We start from the raw sequence: 17,419 nt of genomic DNA on the forward strand, positions 1-17,419 counted from the left end.
CGAAGAGCCCTGCCAGTCCAACGGTAACGAGACGATGCAGGTACTTGTACCGGTCGCCAAATCCATCTGCCTGGTGACGGAAGGCTTCTCCTGCGTCCGGTGGAGGCCAATAGGATTTAGCCCCTTGCTGACGGTCACCACCATGTGGCCGTTCGCCCTACAAGGCTGGGAGATATGCTTGCCCTTCTGCATTGGCGCGGGTCTGCTCACTGGGCACTAACATCAACTCCATGGGTCTTGCGTAATGCATTGGCGGAACGGCACCGCCGAGCTGGCCTCTCTGCCGACAGTGAAGTCGCTCAAACCTTCCCATGATAACTCCACAGTCTCCAGTATCTCGGTGCCTTCTGAGGATGCCTTATGCCGCTGTTGACTGCAGCCCCGTTATCCATTCTTGTGTTAGTTCCGTTCAGTTGCGAATCAAACTTGGCCCAATCATGCACCTTGTAACCCTGAAAGCCCAAGGTCTTCTCCGGCTTGAGTCAAGGCTATGCATCTACATCATCGCCAGCTCCGGATTCCTAGGCTGATCTGCAACCTGGACTCGACAGTTCCGCTGTCTTGGCCTCGGTAGGAGACGGTATGTATTGGACACTTGGTTCTCTCCCCTCCCGCTAGTGACTTGTACTGTGTCTTTTCTTCTTTGCAGCCCTTTCATCAGCCTGTTGACCTTTTCACCTCGTTCGCACTCCAGGCATCTCATTCTGACCAGCTGAATGCCGACCATCTCGTTTTTTCTTTCATAGTCTTCCGCAGCACCAACCTCTTTCTAAACTTGGCCAGGAGCCTAGCAGTCTGTAACCAAGAAATGAGGCAGCCGTGACTCAACACCTACACTCACTACTCAAAAGCTCGGCTTCGACCATCCTCCCTGATGAGATTTCATTTCGCTCGAGCCACGGATACCACAAACGATTTGACGAACAAGGTGTTGGGCACATATCAGTCTTCCCGTCAGTATACATATGCCTCGAGAAGCCTCGCTGATAAGGGTCGTACCATGTCGCAAAGCCAGCAAAGTGGAGATGAGCAGTCGCGGGCGCGAGGAGATTCGTCGAAGCCAAGAGGGGAACCCTCGCGATCGTCTTCGAGGTCCAACGGAGACGAGTGGTCCGATGTCAAGGACCCCAACGAGAGGCGTAAAATCCAGAACAAGCTAGCTCAGCGGAGGTTTCGTAAGTGACGCATGGTTTCTTAACGACAAATGGTCGGCTCGTCGAAGCAGTAACTGACGTGCTTCAGGAGACAAGGTCAGAGAGCAAAAGGAAGATGCAGAACGGGAGGGAGAAAACCAAAGACGGGCAGGCAGTGCGTATGCCTCACCCGAACCGGGCGACCTCGATCCTGGTCGCGAGCTATCTGGGCTCCCTTGGGGAGGAATATCGATGCGGCACATTGTCGAGACGGGGAAGACGAAAGAGCAGCACTCACAGCAAAGCTCTCGTGAGAACTCAGTCTATGCCGCCGCTTCAAGGACAGGAGGGAGCTCGCGGTAAGCCCCCCACTCGTGTGAGTCGTTTCTCGTGTCATGTTTCAACGTTGACTGACGCCTCAGTAGACTTGGGCTACGACTCACCGATCAATTTGCTCGAGGGTATCCTGCATGGCGGTATTTCCCTTACGGTCACCCCGGCTGGGGAATCAGATGAAGTGGCATCGCCACGACGAGGAAGGCTTCGCATGTTCGGATTGTTTCATGGTGCAGGAAACCATATGTGCACACAATCTTAGGGCGGTGGAATGCATTCACACGACGATTTACGGGTCTCACGCCGCGATGACACATTTATGGGAGCCTCAGGACCCAGGAGCGTGCTGGCAGCTCATAATACCTCTGTTCGATTCTAAGATTGTATTCGTATCTACGCCTCTTTCCCTTTGCCCCGTCGCGCTTGGGGCACACACCGCAATTTCTAATTATGCTATGGATCTCAGTCAGGCACTTATCTCTCTCCACGGCGAGTCTAAAGCCACAATTGCGGCGTCTCGGAATATCCCGATACGTGAGTGAGCGGTCATGTGCCTTGCCCACGCTGCGTGATGACGTCCTGCCTAGAATACATTGGCTGTCGTGAACTGTCACTGACAGATGGCTTAAGAGGTGGCGGAGGTGTGAGGCTTCTTTCCTTCACGTCAGTGCGAAGATGAGAGTGGGATGTAGAGATATTTGTATAAAGTCAGCCTCGCGGTGTTTGACACTTTCTCCTCGCTACACAAGCCGACTGGCCAGCGCTGTGCCCGCTGTTCATGGAAAACAGTATATTTAGGTTGCGGAAAGGCGGAGCCCTGGCCTGGCTGTGCGTGTGGCGCCTCGCGACTTTCGAAAGTCCCCCACTAGCCGAACGTCGATCCTCCTGTCCCTCTCCTCCCCATCCACCGCCTCGCCGTTGATATGAACAGCATAGGGCACCGCGAACCACAGTTCCGGATGCTGCGGCGTCTGATTGACATGTTATGCTTGCGATCAGTCAAGCGCCGAAACGCGGTGGGCATTGTACTTCGCCGCGGCTGCCTTCAACACCTCGACGAAGCCCACACCGAATGAGGGGAAATCCTCAGGCACCAACCCGCTTTCGAGGCCTGATTAACTAATTTTGGCCTGCTTCGACTGCGGCAAAGCAATCGCCTGTCGAAGTGTCGGCGAGAGTTGGCTTCTTCTTTGTTTCCCAACCATGGATCCCCAAGACGCCGCACGCAAAATCTTCGAGCCATGCCGCCCGTGCCAATGAATCGTAGAACATGTCCCCGATAGCGCCACTCCCTCATATCAAGCTCCGCTTGCGGCGCGATGAGAGCGCGCCGTTACGCGCCTCGTAGAGGGGCTGGCGACGTTTGAACCGTTTCTCAGTCCTCTTTTCTTTGCGGCGTAGACTGTGGTTATATAGATGGCTGTTTCTCACGATGTTGAAGCCAAAGCAGACTTCCTCCTCCATGACGGCCCCATCCGAAGATCTAGGAAGATTGACTCTGGGTGAAGGGATGGTAGTCACGACTCGAGCTCGTGCTGCCAGGGGACAGCGGTCACCCACTCAACAACACGCCACGGCATCCAGCTCGGATGTCATTGTTTCTGCAATGTCGGGCATTCGTTACGATGTTAGTGCGTTGGAAGAAGAGGTCCGACAGCGTGTCGAGGCGGCTCTCGGTGACGACCACCATATCCGCATCAACTACTGCGTGGAAAGAGAAGGGGACGAGAACGAGCCGGATGGTTACTACGCCTTCCGTATTAGCGACCAGATCAGCATTCGAGTTGGAACGGACCACCCCGGGTATCAGGTCCCCAAGTGCAGCTGTGGAGGAAACGTGGGAGGCATAGCATGCAAGGTTAGTATTTTCTCGACACACTCGAATGACAGTGGCAATGAGGCTAATGACTACACCACAGCACATCTTTTGGCTTGAGGACCAGTTGGCAAACGAAGATCCGGAGACATTCCGTTCCGGGCTCATCCCCCTCACGGCAGATGGTTCTAAGATCAAGAACCAACCGCCATCCAAGGTGATCGACGACATTGGATTGGAAGAGATTGCGGAACGCAAGGACTGGGTCTTGCAAGATGACGCAGAAGATCCAGAGGAAGAGATGACGGAAATGCTCTCCGTCTTCGAGCCCTCTCGTGCTCTTGCCAATGAAATGAAAGAGGTTTCCGGTCAAGGATCTCCCGCGTCGCATAAGTCGATCAGCCCGCATAGCCGTATATACAAGGAGTTTACGAACCTCATCACTGAGTATGCCACCGAGGATATTGGCATGTTATACCGAATCCGCGAAATCATCACTCCAGGATTCCAGGCGGAGGTGTTCTTCGAGAAGATGAGCGACAGGGCCACCGAGTCTTTCAGGGAAATCGACGAGACGCTTACCCGCGGAGCAACAGCCATCGACTCTTGCGACATACCCACCATCGCGGAGCGCCTCAAGAGATTGGTCAAGGGCATCGAAGAAGGGTATTCTGAGAGGGTGTCAGGGTCCGAGTCGCCCAGCAAACAGGCCGCCATCAAGGCAGCAGCAGCCCTGATCGATATCCTAGAGGGCGTGGTGGACCGCAACCAAGACATGGCTTGGACGCGTCTCGGCAACGACGACGAGCCGATCCAGGCACGTAATATCTTCGCGTATCTCATCGGCGCCCCTCTCGACTCTAGCAGCCACTTTGTTTTGGATGTGCTCAAGGACTTGCCCCAAGATGTGGTTGTGGAGTACCAAAAGTCTCGTCTGGACAGCATTCGCGCAAAGCTTATCGCAAGTAACGCCCCGCCAGCGTACATGAATCTCTTCCGCAAGATCATCTCGCAGGAAAGCAAGAAGCGATCGAACCCCGAGGTGGGCGGCAGCAGTGCGAAGAAGCCGATGAAGTGATGCTTTCACATGCTTATCAGATAACATTCCTTTCAAGTTTCAGATTCTGCTTTTCGGGCGAGGTATCTGGTGGCACTCTCTGACTTGTCTTTACTGGCGGTGTTCTGAATACAGTTTCAGCGCGTCCATTTCCTTAACCTACTTCTTGGTACCCCTATTCACATTGTGTTCGTAGCCGGCTCTCTGGGATAGCGTTGTGGCTTTTATAGACAAACTTGATAGACACAAAGTACTCATTCTTTCGCTATGGGACTACTCACCCGCTACCACCTTATCGGCACGGTGATGCGCTGTTGTGGCATACCAAGAGCAGCACAGCAGATCTCTAACTCGTTATTGGGTCGTGTATGGGAGAAGCTGTCCACGACATCGAAGATGCCCCGGACTAGCCGGATGTGTGCAGTATCTTGGATAGGAATCGAGGTCGCCAGATGTGCCTTGGACGCACGTGTTGATTAGTGGTCTTTGGTAGGCTGGGCCTCGATTGGCCTTGGTCTTACTGGCTGCGTTCGCGAGTGGCGTGTCTGATTAGAAGCACATGGAAGAAGGTTTGACTGGGTGACTGGGTTCCCGAGCTGCGGGTGGTGAGCTGATGGCCCCGTTTACACACATCTACCTACTGTAGGTAGGTCGGGATATGCAGAGTAAGCATCCCAGCTTGGGCGTCATTCTCGCGCACAAACGGTCACTCAGTCACCCGGTGGAGCAACAATGCACTCTCAGTTCTTGCACAGCTTCCAAAGACTAGGAACAGTGCAGGCCCGTATGGCTCTCGCGGGTGTGGTGCGCTCCGAGCGGTGCCAGCGGCGTGAGAGACGGGTGAGGAGCGCGTGAGCTCGCAATAAAGAGCAGCAGCAACAATCCCCAAAGGGATCGGCGCCCTGAGATATTCGGCCCTTGTTGCAGGCGTGCACAGTACTAGTCGCAGGACGAGGGCTGCGATCAACCACGGCTCGCGCTGTCCAACGCCCAAGAAAGCAGCATTTGCGGGGAAACTTGCACACGCCGCCGCCATTGGCTCGGGCCGTGGTTGCTGCGTCTATGTGCATCAATCGCGTCGGGCTGGCTGGTGATGACACGGAGTTGGTTGTTGCAACACACATCGCGGCCGTGGAGCTGCACACGCCCTCTTTGTTCAGGCCTGCAATTGCGGGGTAGCGCCATGCGGCGTCGGCTCGAGTTACAGAGTATAAAACACGACGCTGTCGCCACGCCCGCGCTGGGCAATTCTTGCACTCTCTCCCTGCTCTCTGTCTCGCTCGCTGCATTCCTCCTGTGCTGTGCGCGCCGCTGAAACGATCGCCCGCGTGCCTGCCTATCTCACGCCATCCGTGACGTACATCAGGGCCCTCACGTGCTGATCGCTGATCTGCTTCGCGCTATCCCACCACATAGATATCCACGCTGACCGCTCTGCCTCGCTCTGCCTCCTCTGCCTCTGCCTCCGCCTCTCGCCCTCCACGCGTCCACACACCCTCCACCGCCCTCATCCCGCTCTCTCCACCGCTCCAGCACAATCTCCACCGCCAGCCCCCGATTCCGCCGTCGCAGTCATGTCCGCCGACCGCAACTCGCCGCCGCTGCAGCCAGACCGCCAGCGCCGCCGCTCTTCTATCACCGGCCAGACATTCCAGGACCTCTTCGGCCGCACCAACAGCGTCAGCGGCCAGAGCAGCAATCCCCCATACCCCGGCCCCATCACCACGGCCGCTGCCCAGGCCCAGCGTCGCCGCCTCTCCGTCACCACCCTGGGCCTCTCGGGCTCGCCCAACCAGACCTCCCCCTTCAATCTGCGCCCTCGCACCGAGAGCATCTCGAGCGCCAACTCGGGCTCCGTTGACGAGAGCCCCTTTGAAGATGATCCGGCCCCCTCGGCGTCGAGCAACCCCACCACGCCCTTTGGTCGGCGTCTCAGTTTTGGAGCACGCGCGCTGCGTGACGTGAGGACGGGCAATGGGAACATTGGCAATTCCAATGGTAGACACTCCGTCGATAGAACCCTCTCCCCCCCGACTGCCAAAGGTCGAGGTTTGTCATCATCCACCTCGTCCCCGCCGCCTACCCTTGCTTCTTCGTCAGCCTCGCATAGCTCAACGACTCCTCGCGCCCGCGTTCATTCTGTGCATTTCAGACACGAACCCGTCCATGTCTTAGAGAAGTCTGAGCTAACTCATATGCTCTCGCACACAGGCGACGGCTTCAACCTAGCCGAGAACCTACGCTCTCGAGCCGAGCGCTCCTCCATCTCGGGCGCCCACCACATTCCCCAGCCCTCTACTGCCCAACATCACCGTGCCAAGAGCGTCACCATCATGGAGCCACCGGCGCGCGAGATGCCCAAGCAGCCCAAGGTGCCCGATGCCTTCCAGGAGCGGATCCTCAAGGGGGATTTCTATATGGATTAACGAGGTATGGCATACCACGGACAGCGTTGCACTGCTATGCTATCACAAATCTGCTTCCCGACTGGCGTCTTTACAGTACTACCTCTGTCCAATGGCTCTTGTTTATCAGCGCAATGCTGATACCTTTGGTAGTTCTCCCCGGACGTATCGGTATTAGTCAGGTGGCTGGCTTCCACATTCTGGAAAATGCGACCATCGAAAGTCGCTCCTTGTCGAAAATATCGGCTAGACCAATACTTTCGACGACCGACTATTTGTGTTACCGGTGCACACTTACTGGATCTTAGTCTTCTGCGTTTCTGATATTCAGATTTGAGCATAGGGAGATCAACAGGCTGTCATCCTCCACACCGACCGGTCCTTCACATATCCATCTCAAGTACTCTGCGTCCGAACAGTGCAACCAAGCGTGAGCGCTGTTTTCCCGCGTTATGAGGTCTTTTGAGACCATTTACGAGTTTTTCCTTTACGGCTGGCCATATCGGACAATTCCACCCTGCAGTGACGGGAAGGAAGGCGTTCTGCGGCTTTATGACGACTCTCCTTGTCTTCTTCGACCCTGTCGTTCTGACTGTTACTCCTGCTTTGTCTTCGCCAAATTGTACTCCTGGGACAGGGGCTTCGTGGCGTGAACGGCGGCGTCTGGTGCGGTTTATTTGATGATTACGGGCAAGTTTTCTGACGGCTTGTGGGAAACGGACTAGGCTTGAACGGGGGATGGGTCGAAGGCAGGCACAGATTAGATGGCCCAATACATTGTGGTACGTTAAGGCATAGGAGACCAGAATCAATTAATATTCGCGAACGACGTTCAGCGGATCGGTGATTCCACTTATGTGGTAAAAGTAAGAACCGGATCACTAACGTCCCAACAGCATCATAGGTCATCGGGGCACAGTAGTTCTTGTTCTGTTGTGATATTGGTCACTTCTACTCTACAGTTGCATTGAATTCCTACGTATTACTTACCCGTTTTAGCAATACTAGGAACTAATGCCAGTCCAGCATCCCAGACCGCCAGACAATGCTAACACAAGAAACACGAAGAACAGCAATCATACGTTATCCGTCCGAAAAGATGTGAGACGAAACGCCACAAATGCCCTAACAATGAAAAATGAATGAAGATCCCGGGCAATCCGTAGCTAGGCAAAAAAAGAAGATACACTGCCTATACCGTTGACAACAGTTCGCTATGAAATCCCAAATCTCTGTGCCCCACCGTTTTTTCACTGCTTCTACTCGGATTTAGAACCTCTCCCTAGGCCCATTTCCGTGATTTTCAAAGAGATCCTCCAGATATGCGCTAGGTGCCCTCCCGCCCGGCGCCTGCGTCCCACCTGGTAGGTTTAAGCTCAAATTACTAGTACTCAGCCCGCCGTGCCCGTAGACACCTCCTCCTAGCGGGCCCGCAACACTGCTACGCGCATATCCAACACTCTCGCCACGGCTGCCAGGCGGACGATCGTACGGGTTGCCCCTGCTAGGTGGTAGAGAGGGAGAGCCAGGTGGAGAAATACCAACGGAGCGAGCACGAGAGTAACCGGCTGCAGTCGGACCCATGGAGAGGAGGGAGGAGGGGGGTCCACCTGCACCTCCAACGTGAGTGGTCTGGCCACCGGAGGCGGGTTGTGCGGCACCTGAGGCATAGTAACCGGCTGGCAGATATGAACTAGATCGGTTTGCGGCGGAGTGGAGACCGGCGCCGGCGGTGGGGGAGAAGAAGAGGGAGGACGACGGAGTAGGCTTCGGGGGTGTGCCGCTCGTGTTCGCAGAGGAAAAGGGGCGGGGCGGTTTGGAGTGTGGCGGGGGCGCAGCAGAGAGACGGTCGAGAGACATGGTGGAGGATGCTCCGACAGCGGCGTAGAATGATTTGCTCTTGCGAGTGCCGCTGCCTGCGTTTGCGTACGCACCCTTGGTCTCTGTGATGGCGAGATGCTGGTTCATGGCAGCACGCTTAACGCTACGGTGGAGGGACCATGCGACCAGGCCGCGCCAGGCCAGAATAGCCATCCCCATGAACCCAAGAACGGCGCCAACGCAGATGAAAACGGTGCCGTCTGGGAGATTGGACTTTTGCATGAAGGAGGCCTTGGAAAGGTCTGGGACAATGACAGTGGGGATGCCGGCACCCGCGATGGTCGGGAGGCCAGTCAAGTGGAAGACGGATATGCTCGTCGTCGTCGAGGAGATAGTGGGACCGCTGGTCACTTGGAATGTTTCGACAGACCCAGTCGACGCCGCTGCGGATGAAACTACGGAGGAGCCACCAGTTGTTTTCGCGGCCGCTGAAGCCGAAGTTGTTGCAGCGCTAGATGCCTGCGTCGACGATGCGCCCTTTCCACTGGGGGCCGCCACTGTGCTGAGGTCTGGAAGACCAGTGTCTGCGGCTTGAGCGGCCGTGGCGATGAGGAGAACGAGGATTGAGAAGAGAGCGGTCAAAGGCCCGAGGGCCGGCCCTTTGGAGAGCCTCATGGCGATAAATAGGGTGTGGATGCAGTCAATGCGATCGATCGAGGAGCGAGAGAGGTGTTGCAGAGGTGAAGGGGTAACGGGAGAGGCTGCGGTGCCAGTGTCTCAGGAGATGGGGGCTGAAGGCGTGGTCTGAAGCGAGGGGCGGTCCAGCTTGCGGCCGGATGAAACGAATGACAGAATACAGTGGTGGCCTGGTGGAGGTAGTGAAGACTGAGCGCGGCGTCCCAGCGGCTGTAGGATCGATGGGGGATGCAGGGGGAGTCGATCGCTCTGCGTCGTGTTGTTCTAGCGTGCCGGGCCAGGCGGCGCAACGAGCGAGATGCTGGGTTCGGCGGAGGTTATGATAGTGGAGTGACGATATGTAGCGCGGCGACTCGAGAGCGAGCGAGGGTGCGAATGGCGAGCAGTAGCACAGCGGGGTGGGTGAAAGGTGAATTGGTGAATGAGAAGGCTGTCTGCGCCTCCATGTCATCTGCGGCTGTCGTCTTGTTTTGGCGTCCTTGCCTCGTTTCCATGGCGCTAGACGCACTAGCACGGATCAACTCCGGCCCGTGTCTTTTTTGGGACGGCGCAAAAAACGTCCTCGATTGCCAAGCCAGACTTCATCGACACACCCCGCCGCAGCACAACATGGTATGGCCCTCCATCCGCGCCCTCAAGGGCCCCGCTGACTCGCCCAGGGCGTCGCAAAGAAGACGCGGAAGTTTGTGGCCGTCAAGCGCGTTATTGGCCAGCGCGATGCCCGCCTGTAACAGCCTCACCTCCCGCCTGCCTGTCCCTCCACCGCTCACACCAACGCAGGAAGAAGAATCAGCTCGCTGGTGCCGTCGAAGTCAAGAAGAAGGCAGACGAACTCATTCGCGAAGTCCCCCAGCAGTCCTCCGCCCTCTTCTTCCAGGCCAACACCGCCCTAGTCCCGCCGGTATGGGACCTTATAGTCTTGCTTCGACATCGCATTTCGTTCTAACATTCGGCCGCAGTACAATGTCCTAGTCGACACCAACTTCCTCTCCCACACTGTCCGCGCCAAGCTAGAAATGCTACCGAGCATCATGAACTGTCTCTATGCTAAAGCAACACCCATCATTACGGATTGCGTGTACGTGTCGCCCTCATCCCTGCCGAGGAAGTCATGTTTACTGATGGGCACGCCAGCATGGGCGAGCTCGAGAGGTTAGGGCCGAAATACCGCATAGCCTTGAGGATTGCGAGGGATGAGAAATTGTGAGAGGGAGCTTCTTAGAATCGTCAAGGTTCAACGCGCTGATACATCGTGTAGTGAGCGGCTAGCATGCGACCACAAAGGCATTTATGCCGACGACTGCATTCATGATCGGGTCGTCAAGCATCGAATCTACATTGTGGCCACCAATGACAGAGATTTGAAGCGGAGAATAAGGAAGGTCCCCGGTGTACCTGTATGTGGCTCGTTGAACACAACACCATTCATAGGTGCTAAAGCTGACCTGGCCCTCCAGATTATGTCCGTTGCTAAGGGCAAATATGTTATTGAACGCCTACCCGATGCCCCGGAGGGCAAATGATGGACCAAAACACGGTCTGATTTGCTGCATAGCGAGGCGTTAGGTGTCAGATTTACAAAATTGCATAGTCATGGTGTTCACACGGGTCCTGAGGGTTGATATCAGTAAACTATTAACGGTCAAAATGGAAAGGAAAAGCGAGCATCTGGTTGCATATCGACAGACGAGTCGGGTGGCTTCTAAACCCGCCAAATGACCGATAGGTTGGCTTCATTGCTAAGGAATCAGACGAGCTACAGCTGGAGTTCAGCTCTCATCACGCCACGAAGGAGCACAGCCTGCGCCACGAAGAGGCATGCCTGACTTGAGATGACTCACGACCGGTGCCTGATAAAGATATAGACATCTCTCTACCGTTCTTTGACACAAGTACCATAAATAGCTGATGAAACATTTTAACAATAAAAGCAGAAATCTTGGGAGCTTTATAGGTATGGAGTCTTTTGATACTCCAAAGTACTTCCGAGGTACTGAAGCGATGGACCTAGAGAAAATACATGTCTATATAACATGCGCGGAGAAGCCACTCACCCTGGACGAGAGTTCAAAAGAAGGACCCATACTAGACTACGCCATTGCGCAATCATCCACTTGAAGAAATCGGGATGTCTCGGATCTACCATAGCCTTCATAATCTTAGGTATCATTTTCCCCGGGTCTAAAAAGACGCCTAAATCCATGCCGACGGTAACAGTCCACTCATGTCCGTCCATGAGCTCGTATTCCCAGGTTTCCCTCCAATGGCTGGTATCGATACCCTTATGGCCGCCCAGCTGTTGCTTCAGACCGTCACTTCTTAAAATTGTCTGCGTCTTGTCAAATCCGTCAAGTAGCTCGTTTCCAATTGGCGAGTTCAACCATCCAGCACCCCCACAACCTTGCGTTACACCCAGTCTGTTGTGCTCTGAGCCGCGAACGGAAAGTTATTGCTACTCAAGGTCATGTCGATTAACAAGAGAAACCCTTTAAAATTCTCTCCTGATCCTCAACACTAGCCTACTGCGCGTGAGAATCATTGAGGTCAGCTATGACCTTTTCCACATCGACACCGTCCTTCCACATCGCTCGCTCCTTCTCGATCTCCGCCATGGGAGTAATCTCATTGCCGAGGAAATCCACCAGCTCGCAGACTTCAAGCATGAGGGGGGAAATCATTTTTCGAAGTCACCCATAAACGTCCGGAGCTTCCACGCAATGGTATCTCTGCCGTAATCTTCGATGTATCTTGAACGCTGGCGCGGGACTATCCATGAAATGGCGATCCGGGTTTTCCAAGCGGGGATGGAGCTTAGGGGGGTTAATAGAGATGTCCAGACCCGGAATAGTAGCAAACAGGCCTAGAACAGCAGGCTCATTGACGACTGACCAGGATGATGTATCCGTGTGGTCTAGCCATATTCGTAGTTTTCGAATTGACTTTAGTTGAGCGACGGCTGGGCAAAGCTGCAACCACGCAACCAACTGCGATTTGCCGCCCGCTGTTGATGCTTTAGTGGGCACGACGTTAGCCGCTTGATCGTCGAGTGCCTCGTAGTCTGCGAGGAAGCCTTATGGTAATTTCTAGCTCTTTGATACCTGGGAAGACGGAGGCCAGGAAGCCTGAAGTGGGCGATCTTCTAGAAGAAGAGACGCATGTACTCTAGAGCGAGCAGTCAAGAGTTTTAGGGTCTGTGATGTTGAAGACAGCCATCTCAGCAGCCATCAGCTCAACGACATCGACATACCTATAAAAGCCGCGAGAGAGATAAGCAAGCGCCACTTAAAAGGGTAGTGCGTGGGCCACTTACATTCCCTTGCAAACAAGAAGAACATCTTGGATCGCGCCACATGCAACCGTACCATCGACGTCTACCCACGACGACGCTGTCTCCTCGCATTTCCAGTGAGGACCCCACGAGGACCGAAGGCGGCGCGCCCATGTCGAATCTGACCAATCACCGGAAGGTGTGCTATCACGTTCAGAGCCATCATTGACCTCCTGTTGTGGTGCAACGCACACAGATAGGTGGAGTTTACCCTCTCGAAGGAACACATGGACTTAGTTGGAGATCAGATGGGCGTAGATGGCACGGCGGATGTCATATGGCGCCAAAAGTAATCGACTTCTCGGTTAAGGGGTGATCAATGCATGTACCGTGGATGTCATGCTCACTTGGCTGCTAAATGTAGAATGTCCAGGCTTGACATGTATTTATGGGAACTGGACAACTTGTTTATTTGAGATGCGGCACAACAAGGGGCAAAGCACTCTAACGGGCCGGCCCTAGAGAACTCGTCGGGAGCTTCTTAGTGCGGCTAGCTGTAGGAATTCAGAATCCTGGTTGACCCTGCCCTGAATGACTCAAGACTAAAGCTGGCTAGAGTGAACGTAAGCACGAATACACTTTGCTGCTTTGACGGAGCCTTCTTTAATGATTAGCTTTGACATTTTATGCAGTAGGTAGAGGCTATAGACGATTTAAGTTTAAAGAATTTTATTCTACCCCTTTTATTAGAATAAGCTCGTCATACTCTTTATATATTACTTTGGGGTGTGAAAAGGTTTTCATATTAGCGGCCTCTATTATATAGCTTTTAGATAGAAACACACTATTAATTAGCTATATATTCTTAACTTCTAGCAGGCAGGCAGTGAAATAATAAAATATAACTTAAGATGCTTATCTAGATACTATAAAGCTCTACTATTTTAGCACTAACGTAGGTGGCAAGCGAGCTGCGCAGGCAAGCGAGCTGCGTACCCTTCAACATTTTGCGACGCGACACCTCGTAACTACAATAGCTCCACCAAGTAAAAATCGTTTGCCATACAACGAAGGAGATCTCTTCCTTGCTATCTCATCTATCGATTCTACATAAAAGCCTTGTACACGATGCGCTTCATCAATAACGTCTTGGCCACCCGGTCGGGCTAGCCCCTCGGTCGAGCCACCCCCTTTTTGATTACTCTTCGCTCCACCAACTCCGAACGTCTACCTCAATAGCTCAACAAGTTGTACACCAAATATGGCCCCACCTACGTCAAACGATGCGCAGCTTTCTGCAGAAGAGCGGCTACAGCTTGCCCTTAATGCATTTCGCCAGGGGACGGTCCCATCGCTATTCCAAGCCCATAAGCTCTTCAACGTGCCATATTCAACCTTGAAAGCGCGCAACGCCGGCAGACAATCAGCTTAAGCCTCTTAGCAATTACAACAACGTCTATCTATACAGGAAGAAGATGCGCTTGTTAAATGCATACTTTAAATAGCAGCCTGGGGCTGGCCAATCTTAATTACATACTTAGAGGGCCTGGCTGCCAATATACTTTAAAAGAAAGGCGATTTTAATATGCTTGGCTATAACTAGTATAAGAACTTCCTCTAATAATATCTAAATATTAAGCCTAAGCTTGCTCGCTGCCTTAATTAATTAAAATAGAATACTGCAGATTATTAAGAGCTGGAAAAGTGGTTTTCTCTCTATAATAAAACTATTAAGAAATATAGAATTCTTATAGAGGGTTAATATAATATAGATAAAAAATGCTTTATAAAAGGTGTAGGAGATAGCTGTAAAGTTTTTCTTACTATTTAAGAAAAGAAAGCTTAGTTAATTTAACCTAAAGATTGCAATTAAGTATTAACTATTATAGCTATTAGTATAAGCGGCTATATAGTTCTACTATATATTATTTTCTAAGGTAAGTAAATATAGTAATTATAGATTAATATATTAATTAATTCCCGCACTATTATTTAAGTTAGCCTAGCCGGCTAGACAGATTGCAAAATTGCTATATATTAGCTTAAGCATTTTAACAGCTATATAAAGCCTATTAGCAAGTACCGGCTCTTAATTCTAGATAGCTATAACTTATATATATCTCTTAAATTTATATAGTATTATAAAAATATAAAGGTTATTACTTTCTGCCTACTATTCTACTCTACCTATATTTTCTAGCTACTTAATATTAGTATTTTTTCACCGGTTATAAAGGTATATAAAAAGTAGATTTATAAGCGTAGTATTTTTAGGGTAGAGCGCATTTTAAATAAGCAATTTCTTCTCCTTTATTAACGCGTAATATAATAAGTAATAATAAAAATTAATATTACTAGCGTATAGAGAAAGGCAGGCCTATTACCTTTTAATTCCGTATTAGTACTGCATAAATTTAGGCTAAAAACGCCTTCTTTATTAGTATAACTAATTAGAATAGCGTATAAGTTAATATATAAGTAACTAAGGATTAATTAAATAAGATTAATATGCTTATTGCGGCGCTTCTTAAACAGGTTCCTCTCTAGCTTTATTCTACTATTTTACTTCTATAAAATCTCTCTCTAACTGCTCTTACTAATAGATCTGCACTTTAAATTCTTAATAATAATTTTATAGAAAAGTAGAAAAAGAGTAGAAAAAGCTGTATAAAGAAGTACTTTAGGAAAGCTTAGCAGCTTACTATAGAGGAAGCGCTTTAAAAGATAAAAAAGTATAAGGTAAAGAAATAGGAAGAATTAATAGCTAAGAAGAGAGCTATAGCTCTATAAGGTAAAGAAGTCTTTATAAAGCTAGCCTAAAAGGAACTAGTAATAAGTTTTAATATATTTAGATAGCAATTTACTTCTCTGCCCCTGTAAGCCTTATACAGTTACCCCCTCTACTTAGGTTAAACACCTCCGTGCACGATAAGGGGGGCATTACTATATACTAAAGCTTTAAAAGCCCTTACTAACTTATATATAATTTTTAATACAGCTATACTTTTAAATATTAGCAAGATAATATTTTCTACCCTCCTACGCCACCTTAATTATAATAAGCGCCTACGCATCTACGCGCTTTATAAAGCCGGCCTTTTAGTGCGCAGGATTTCTTAATAGCTTAGTATATTAAAATCTACAGTTGCTTATATTATTTATAGTCCTATTACTCTAATAAAGCCTTACTATTATTCTTAACAACGGCCCTATTTAGATATACTAACTTAATATCGATTAATCCTCTATATAATACTAAACGAGCTCTAGCAGAGAAAGCCTTTAAGGCGGATTGCTAATAAGCTTGGAATTCCTATAGTAAATAATAAGGCACTTATAGAAGCCTTTTATAAGAAGGGCTACTTCCGGAGGAAGGCCTAGAAAAAGCCCTGGCTTACCTAAGTATATAAGAACGCTCGACTAAAATAGGCCTATAAGCACCTAGAATAGATATAAAGTAAATAGAACTAAGTATACTAGACTAATAAGGCATTTTTCTATATAGATTAGGGTAATCTTTAGGTAATAAAAGGACTAGGAAAACGCTTTTATCCGCACTATATAGCCCCTAGATTTCGAGGCTATTTAGAATAGATAGTCTAGGGTGCTATCTCTTTAAGAGTAAAGAGGCCCTTAGTATTCTTTAAAAAGAACTGGGGCTCTATTAATAACTAGGTCTATCGAGAAAAGATTCTTTCTTATATCCTAGAGTATTAAGAGAAGTATAAGCGGTATATTATTAGTAAAGGAAATCTTTTTTTTATAGAAAATAGGAATAGAATTTGGGCGCTGCTAAATATACACCCTATATTTACTCGGTGTACACCCCTTTTCTACTCCGTATACACCCTTCTTACGTCTGATCTTCTGATTGGTCCGGAGGGCTCGGAGGAAGCTCCGGCGCTTAATTCTCACGCGCATCTATATGAAATGGGAAGGCTGTACAGCCTCACTATTTCATTGTGCATTCTTACCGTTTCCGTGAGGCTATATATATAGGCCAGCTACACGTAAGGCCTCACGTGAGGCCGTACGTGAGGCCGTACGTGAGGCTACTTATGGCAAGGCTGTGCAGCATACCCGTTTTACTATGCATACTTCCCGTTTCCTACAGTGTATATAGGCCGTTGTATTGCTACCTACGTGCCTACATACCTATAAGCATGCCAAAACAGTCAAATCCTCACCTTATTACGGCCTCTCTGCATCAAACCTGGCCCCCCTACATCGCCGCCGCGCCTTCCTGGCTATCCTGATCCATCAACCCCTCCATATACTGCTCGTACAATGCCATCTGACATTGGAGCTCCTCATAAGGAAGCAGCGCTGGCGCTGCCTGAGGCTGAGGAGCTAGCTGAGGCTGAGGAGCTGGCTGAGGCTCAGGATGAGCGCTATCATGACGCTGCGCAGCCCCTTTCCGTGGTGCTGCCTTCTTCCTAGGTGCCTTATCCTTTGCACCAGGCGGCCGGCCACGCTTCTTAGGTGCAGCAGTAGATGCAGTAGTAGGTGCGGGCGTAGGTGCGGCAGTAGGGGGGGGCCTAGGTATTACTGCATGCTCAAACTCGGGCGGATTAGTGAGCAAATCGTCGAATTCCGTAATAGCTGGTGTAGCGGCCGACTAAGGAGCACTCTGAGCGACAGGAGCTGGACGGGGGGCTACGAAAATAGGCGGTCCTGGCGGTGGAACTGTCGGCGTGCGTCCTGTAGGTATACCTGTAGGTCTAGCTGCCGCACCCGTGCCCGTAGCAATCTCAAATCTTAATAGCTCTCGCTGCGTATTGTTGTACGTATGATGGCCTCTCCTCGCAATAGTAGGCCGGCCGCGCCGGCGCTCAACAACAGCAGGATCCTCTACATCCTCAAAAGGCCCAAAAGGAATAGCTAGCT

The 17,419-nt window shown here is 51.0% G+C and overlaps 6 protein-coding genes across 6 annotated transcripts; 4 read left to right on the forward strand and 2 right to left on the reverse strand.

Moving 5' to 3' along the window:
* Positions 1–1,075: 1,075 nt before the first annotated feature.
* BDZ99DRAFT_358008 (uncharacterized protein) lies at positions 1,076–1,634 on the forward strand (the record flags this gene model as incomplete). Its single annotated transcript, XM_033714643.1, has 3 exons — positions 1,076–1,175; positions 1,243–1,492; positions 1,556–1,634. Coding segments are annotated over 3 exons (429 nt in total), but the record flags the coding sequence as incomplete, so codon positions are not given.
* A 1,413-nt stretch (positions 1,635–3,047) lies between these two features.
* Positions 3,048–4,620, forward strand: BDZ99DRAFT_462762 (uncharacterized protein). Its single transcript, XM_033719922.1, has 2 exons — positions 3,048–3,327; positions 3,389–4,620. Exons 1-2 carry the CDS (start codon positions 3,076–3,078, stop codon positions 4,361–4,363), a joined length of 1,227 nt encoding a protein of 408 aa, XP_033577128.1. The 5' UTR covers positions 3,048–3,075; the 3' UTR covers positions 4,364–4,620.
* Positions 4,621–5,660: 1,040 nt separating this feature from the next.
* BDZ99DRAFT_462763 (uncharacterized protein) lies at positions 5,661–7,038 on the forward strand. The gene is made up of 3 exons (XM_033719923.1): positions 5,661–6,340; positions 6,554–6,772; positions 6,901–7,038. Exons 1-2 carry the CDS (start codon positions 5,917–5,919, stop codon positions 6,766–6,768), a joined length of 639 nt encoding a protein of 212 aa, XP_033577129.1. The 5' UTR covers positions 5,661–5,916; the 3' UTR covers positions 6,769–6,772; positions 6,901–7,038.
* Positions 7,039–7,664: 626 nt separating this feature from the next.
* BDZ99DRAFT_462765 (uncharacterized protein) lies at positions 7,665–9,674 on the reverse strand. Its single transcript, XM_033719924.1, has one exon. The coding sequence runs from the start codon at positions 9,241–9,243 to the stop codon at positions 8,017–8,019; it is 1,227 nt and encodes a 408-aa protein (XP_033577130.1). The 5' UTR covers positions 9,244–9,674; the 3' UTR covers positions 7,665–8,016.
* Positions 9,675–9,837: 163 nt separating this feature from the next.
* Positions 9,838–11,042, forward strand: BDZ99DRAFT_306168 (putative rRNA-processing protein FCF1). The gene is made up of 7 exons (XM_033714230.1): positions 9,838–9,876; positions 9,924–9,991; positions 10,045–10,165; positions 10,224–10,342; positions 10,399–10,467; positions 10,523–10,661; positions 10,722–11,042. Exons 1-7 carry the CDS (start codon positions 9,874–9,876, stop codon positions 10,785–10,787), a joined length of 585 nt encoding a protein of 194 aa, XP_033577131.1. The 5' UTR covers positions 9,838–9,873; the 3' UTR covers positions 10,788–11,042.
* A 272-nt stretch (positions 11,043–11,314) lies between these two features.
* Positions 11,315–11,927, reverse strand: BDZ99DRAFT_520253 (uncharacterized protein; the record flags this gene model as incomplete). The annotated part of the gene is made up of 2 exons (XM_033725507.1): positions 11,315–11,681; positions 11,788–11,927. 2 exons carry the CDS (start codon positions 11,925–11,927, stop codon positions 11,315–11,317), a joined length of 507 nt encoding a protein of 168 aa, XP_033577132.1.
* Between the last annotated feature and the right edge of the window lie 5,492 nt (positions 11,928–17,419).

The sequence above is a fragment of the Mytilinidion resinicola genome (genome assembly GCF_010093595.1).
Source record: "Mytilinidion resinicola strain CBS 304.34 unplaced genomic scaffold BDZ99scaffold_9, whole genome shotgun sequence".
NCBI lineage: Eukaryota > Fungi > Ascomycota > Dothideomycetes > Mytilinidiales > Mytilinidiaceae > Mytilinidion > Mytilinidion resinicola.

What these genes read in the sequence shown, in the direction of transcription:
- BDZ99DRAFT_462762 (XM_033719922.1), top strand. Translation starts at nt 3,076, where the DNA reads ATGTCGGGCATTCGTTACGATGTTAGTGCGTTGGAAGAAGAGGTCCGA. An exon ending in TGGGAGGCATAGCATGCAAG is followed by an intron (nt 3,328 to 3,388) that starts GTTAGTATTTTC and finishes ACTACACCACAG; the next exon opens with CACATCTTTTGGCTTGAGGA.
- BDZ99DRAFT_462763 (XM_033719923.1), top strand. Translation starts at nt 5,917, where the DNA reads ATGTCCGCCGACCGCAACTCGCCGCCGCTGCAGCCAGACCGCCAGCGC. An exon ending in GAACATTGGCAATTCCAATG is followed by an intron (nt 6,341 to 6,553) that starts GTAGACACTCCG and finishes TCTCGCACACAG; the next exon opens with GCGACGGCTTCAACCTAGCC.
- BDZ99DRAFT_462765 (XM_033719924.1), bottom strand. Translation starts at nt 9,243, where the DNA reads ATGAGGCTCTCCAAAGGGCCGGCCCTCGGGCCTTTGACCGCTCTCTTC.
- BDZ99DRAFT_306168 (XM_033714230.1), top strand. An exon ending in GGCCAGCGCGATGCCCGCCT is followed by an intron (nt 9,992 to 10,044) that starts GTAACAGCCTCA and finishes ACACCAACGCAG; the next exon opens with GAAGAAGAATCAGCTCGCTG. An exon ending in GGAAGGTCCCCGGTGTACCT is followed by an intron (nt 10,662 to 10,721) that starts GTATGTGGCTCG and finishes CTGGCCCTCCAG; the next exon opens with ATTATGTCCGTTGCTAAGGG.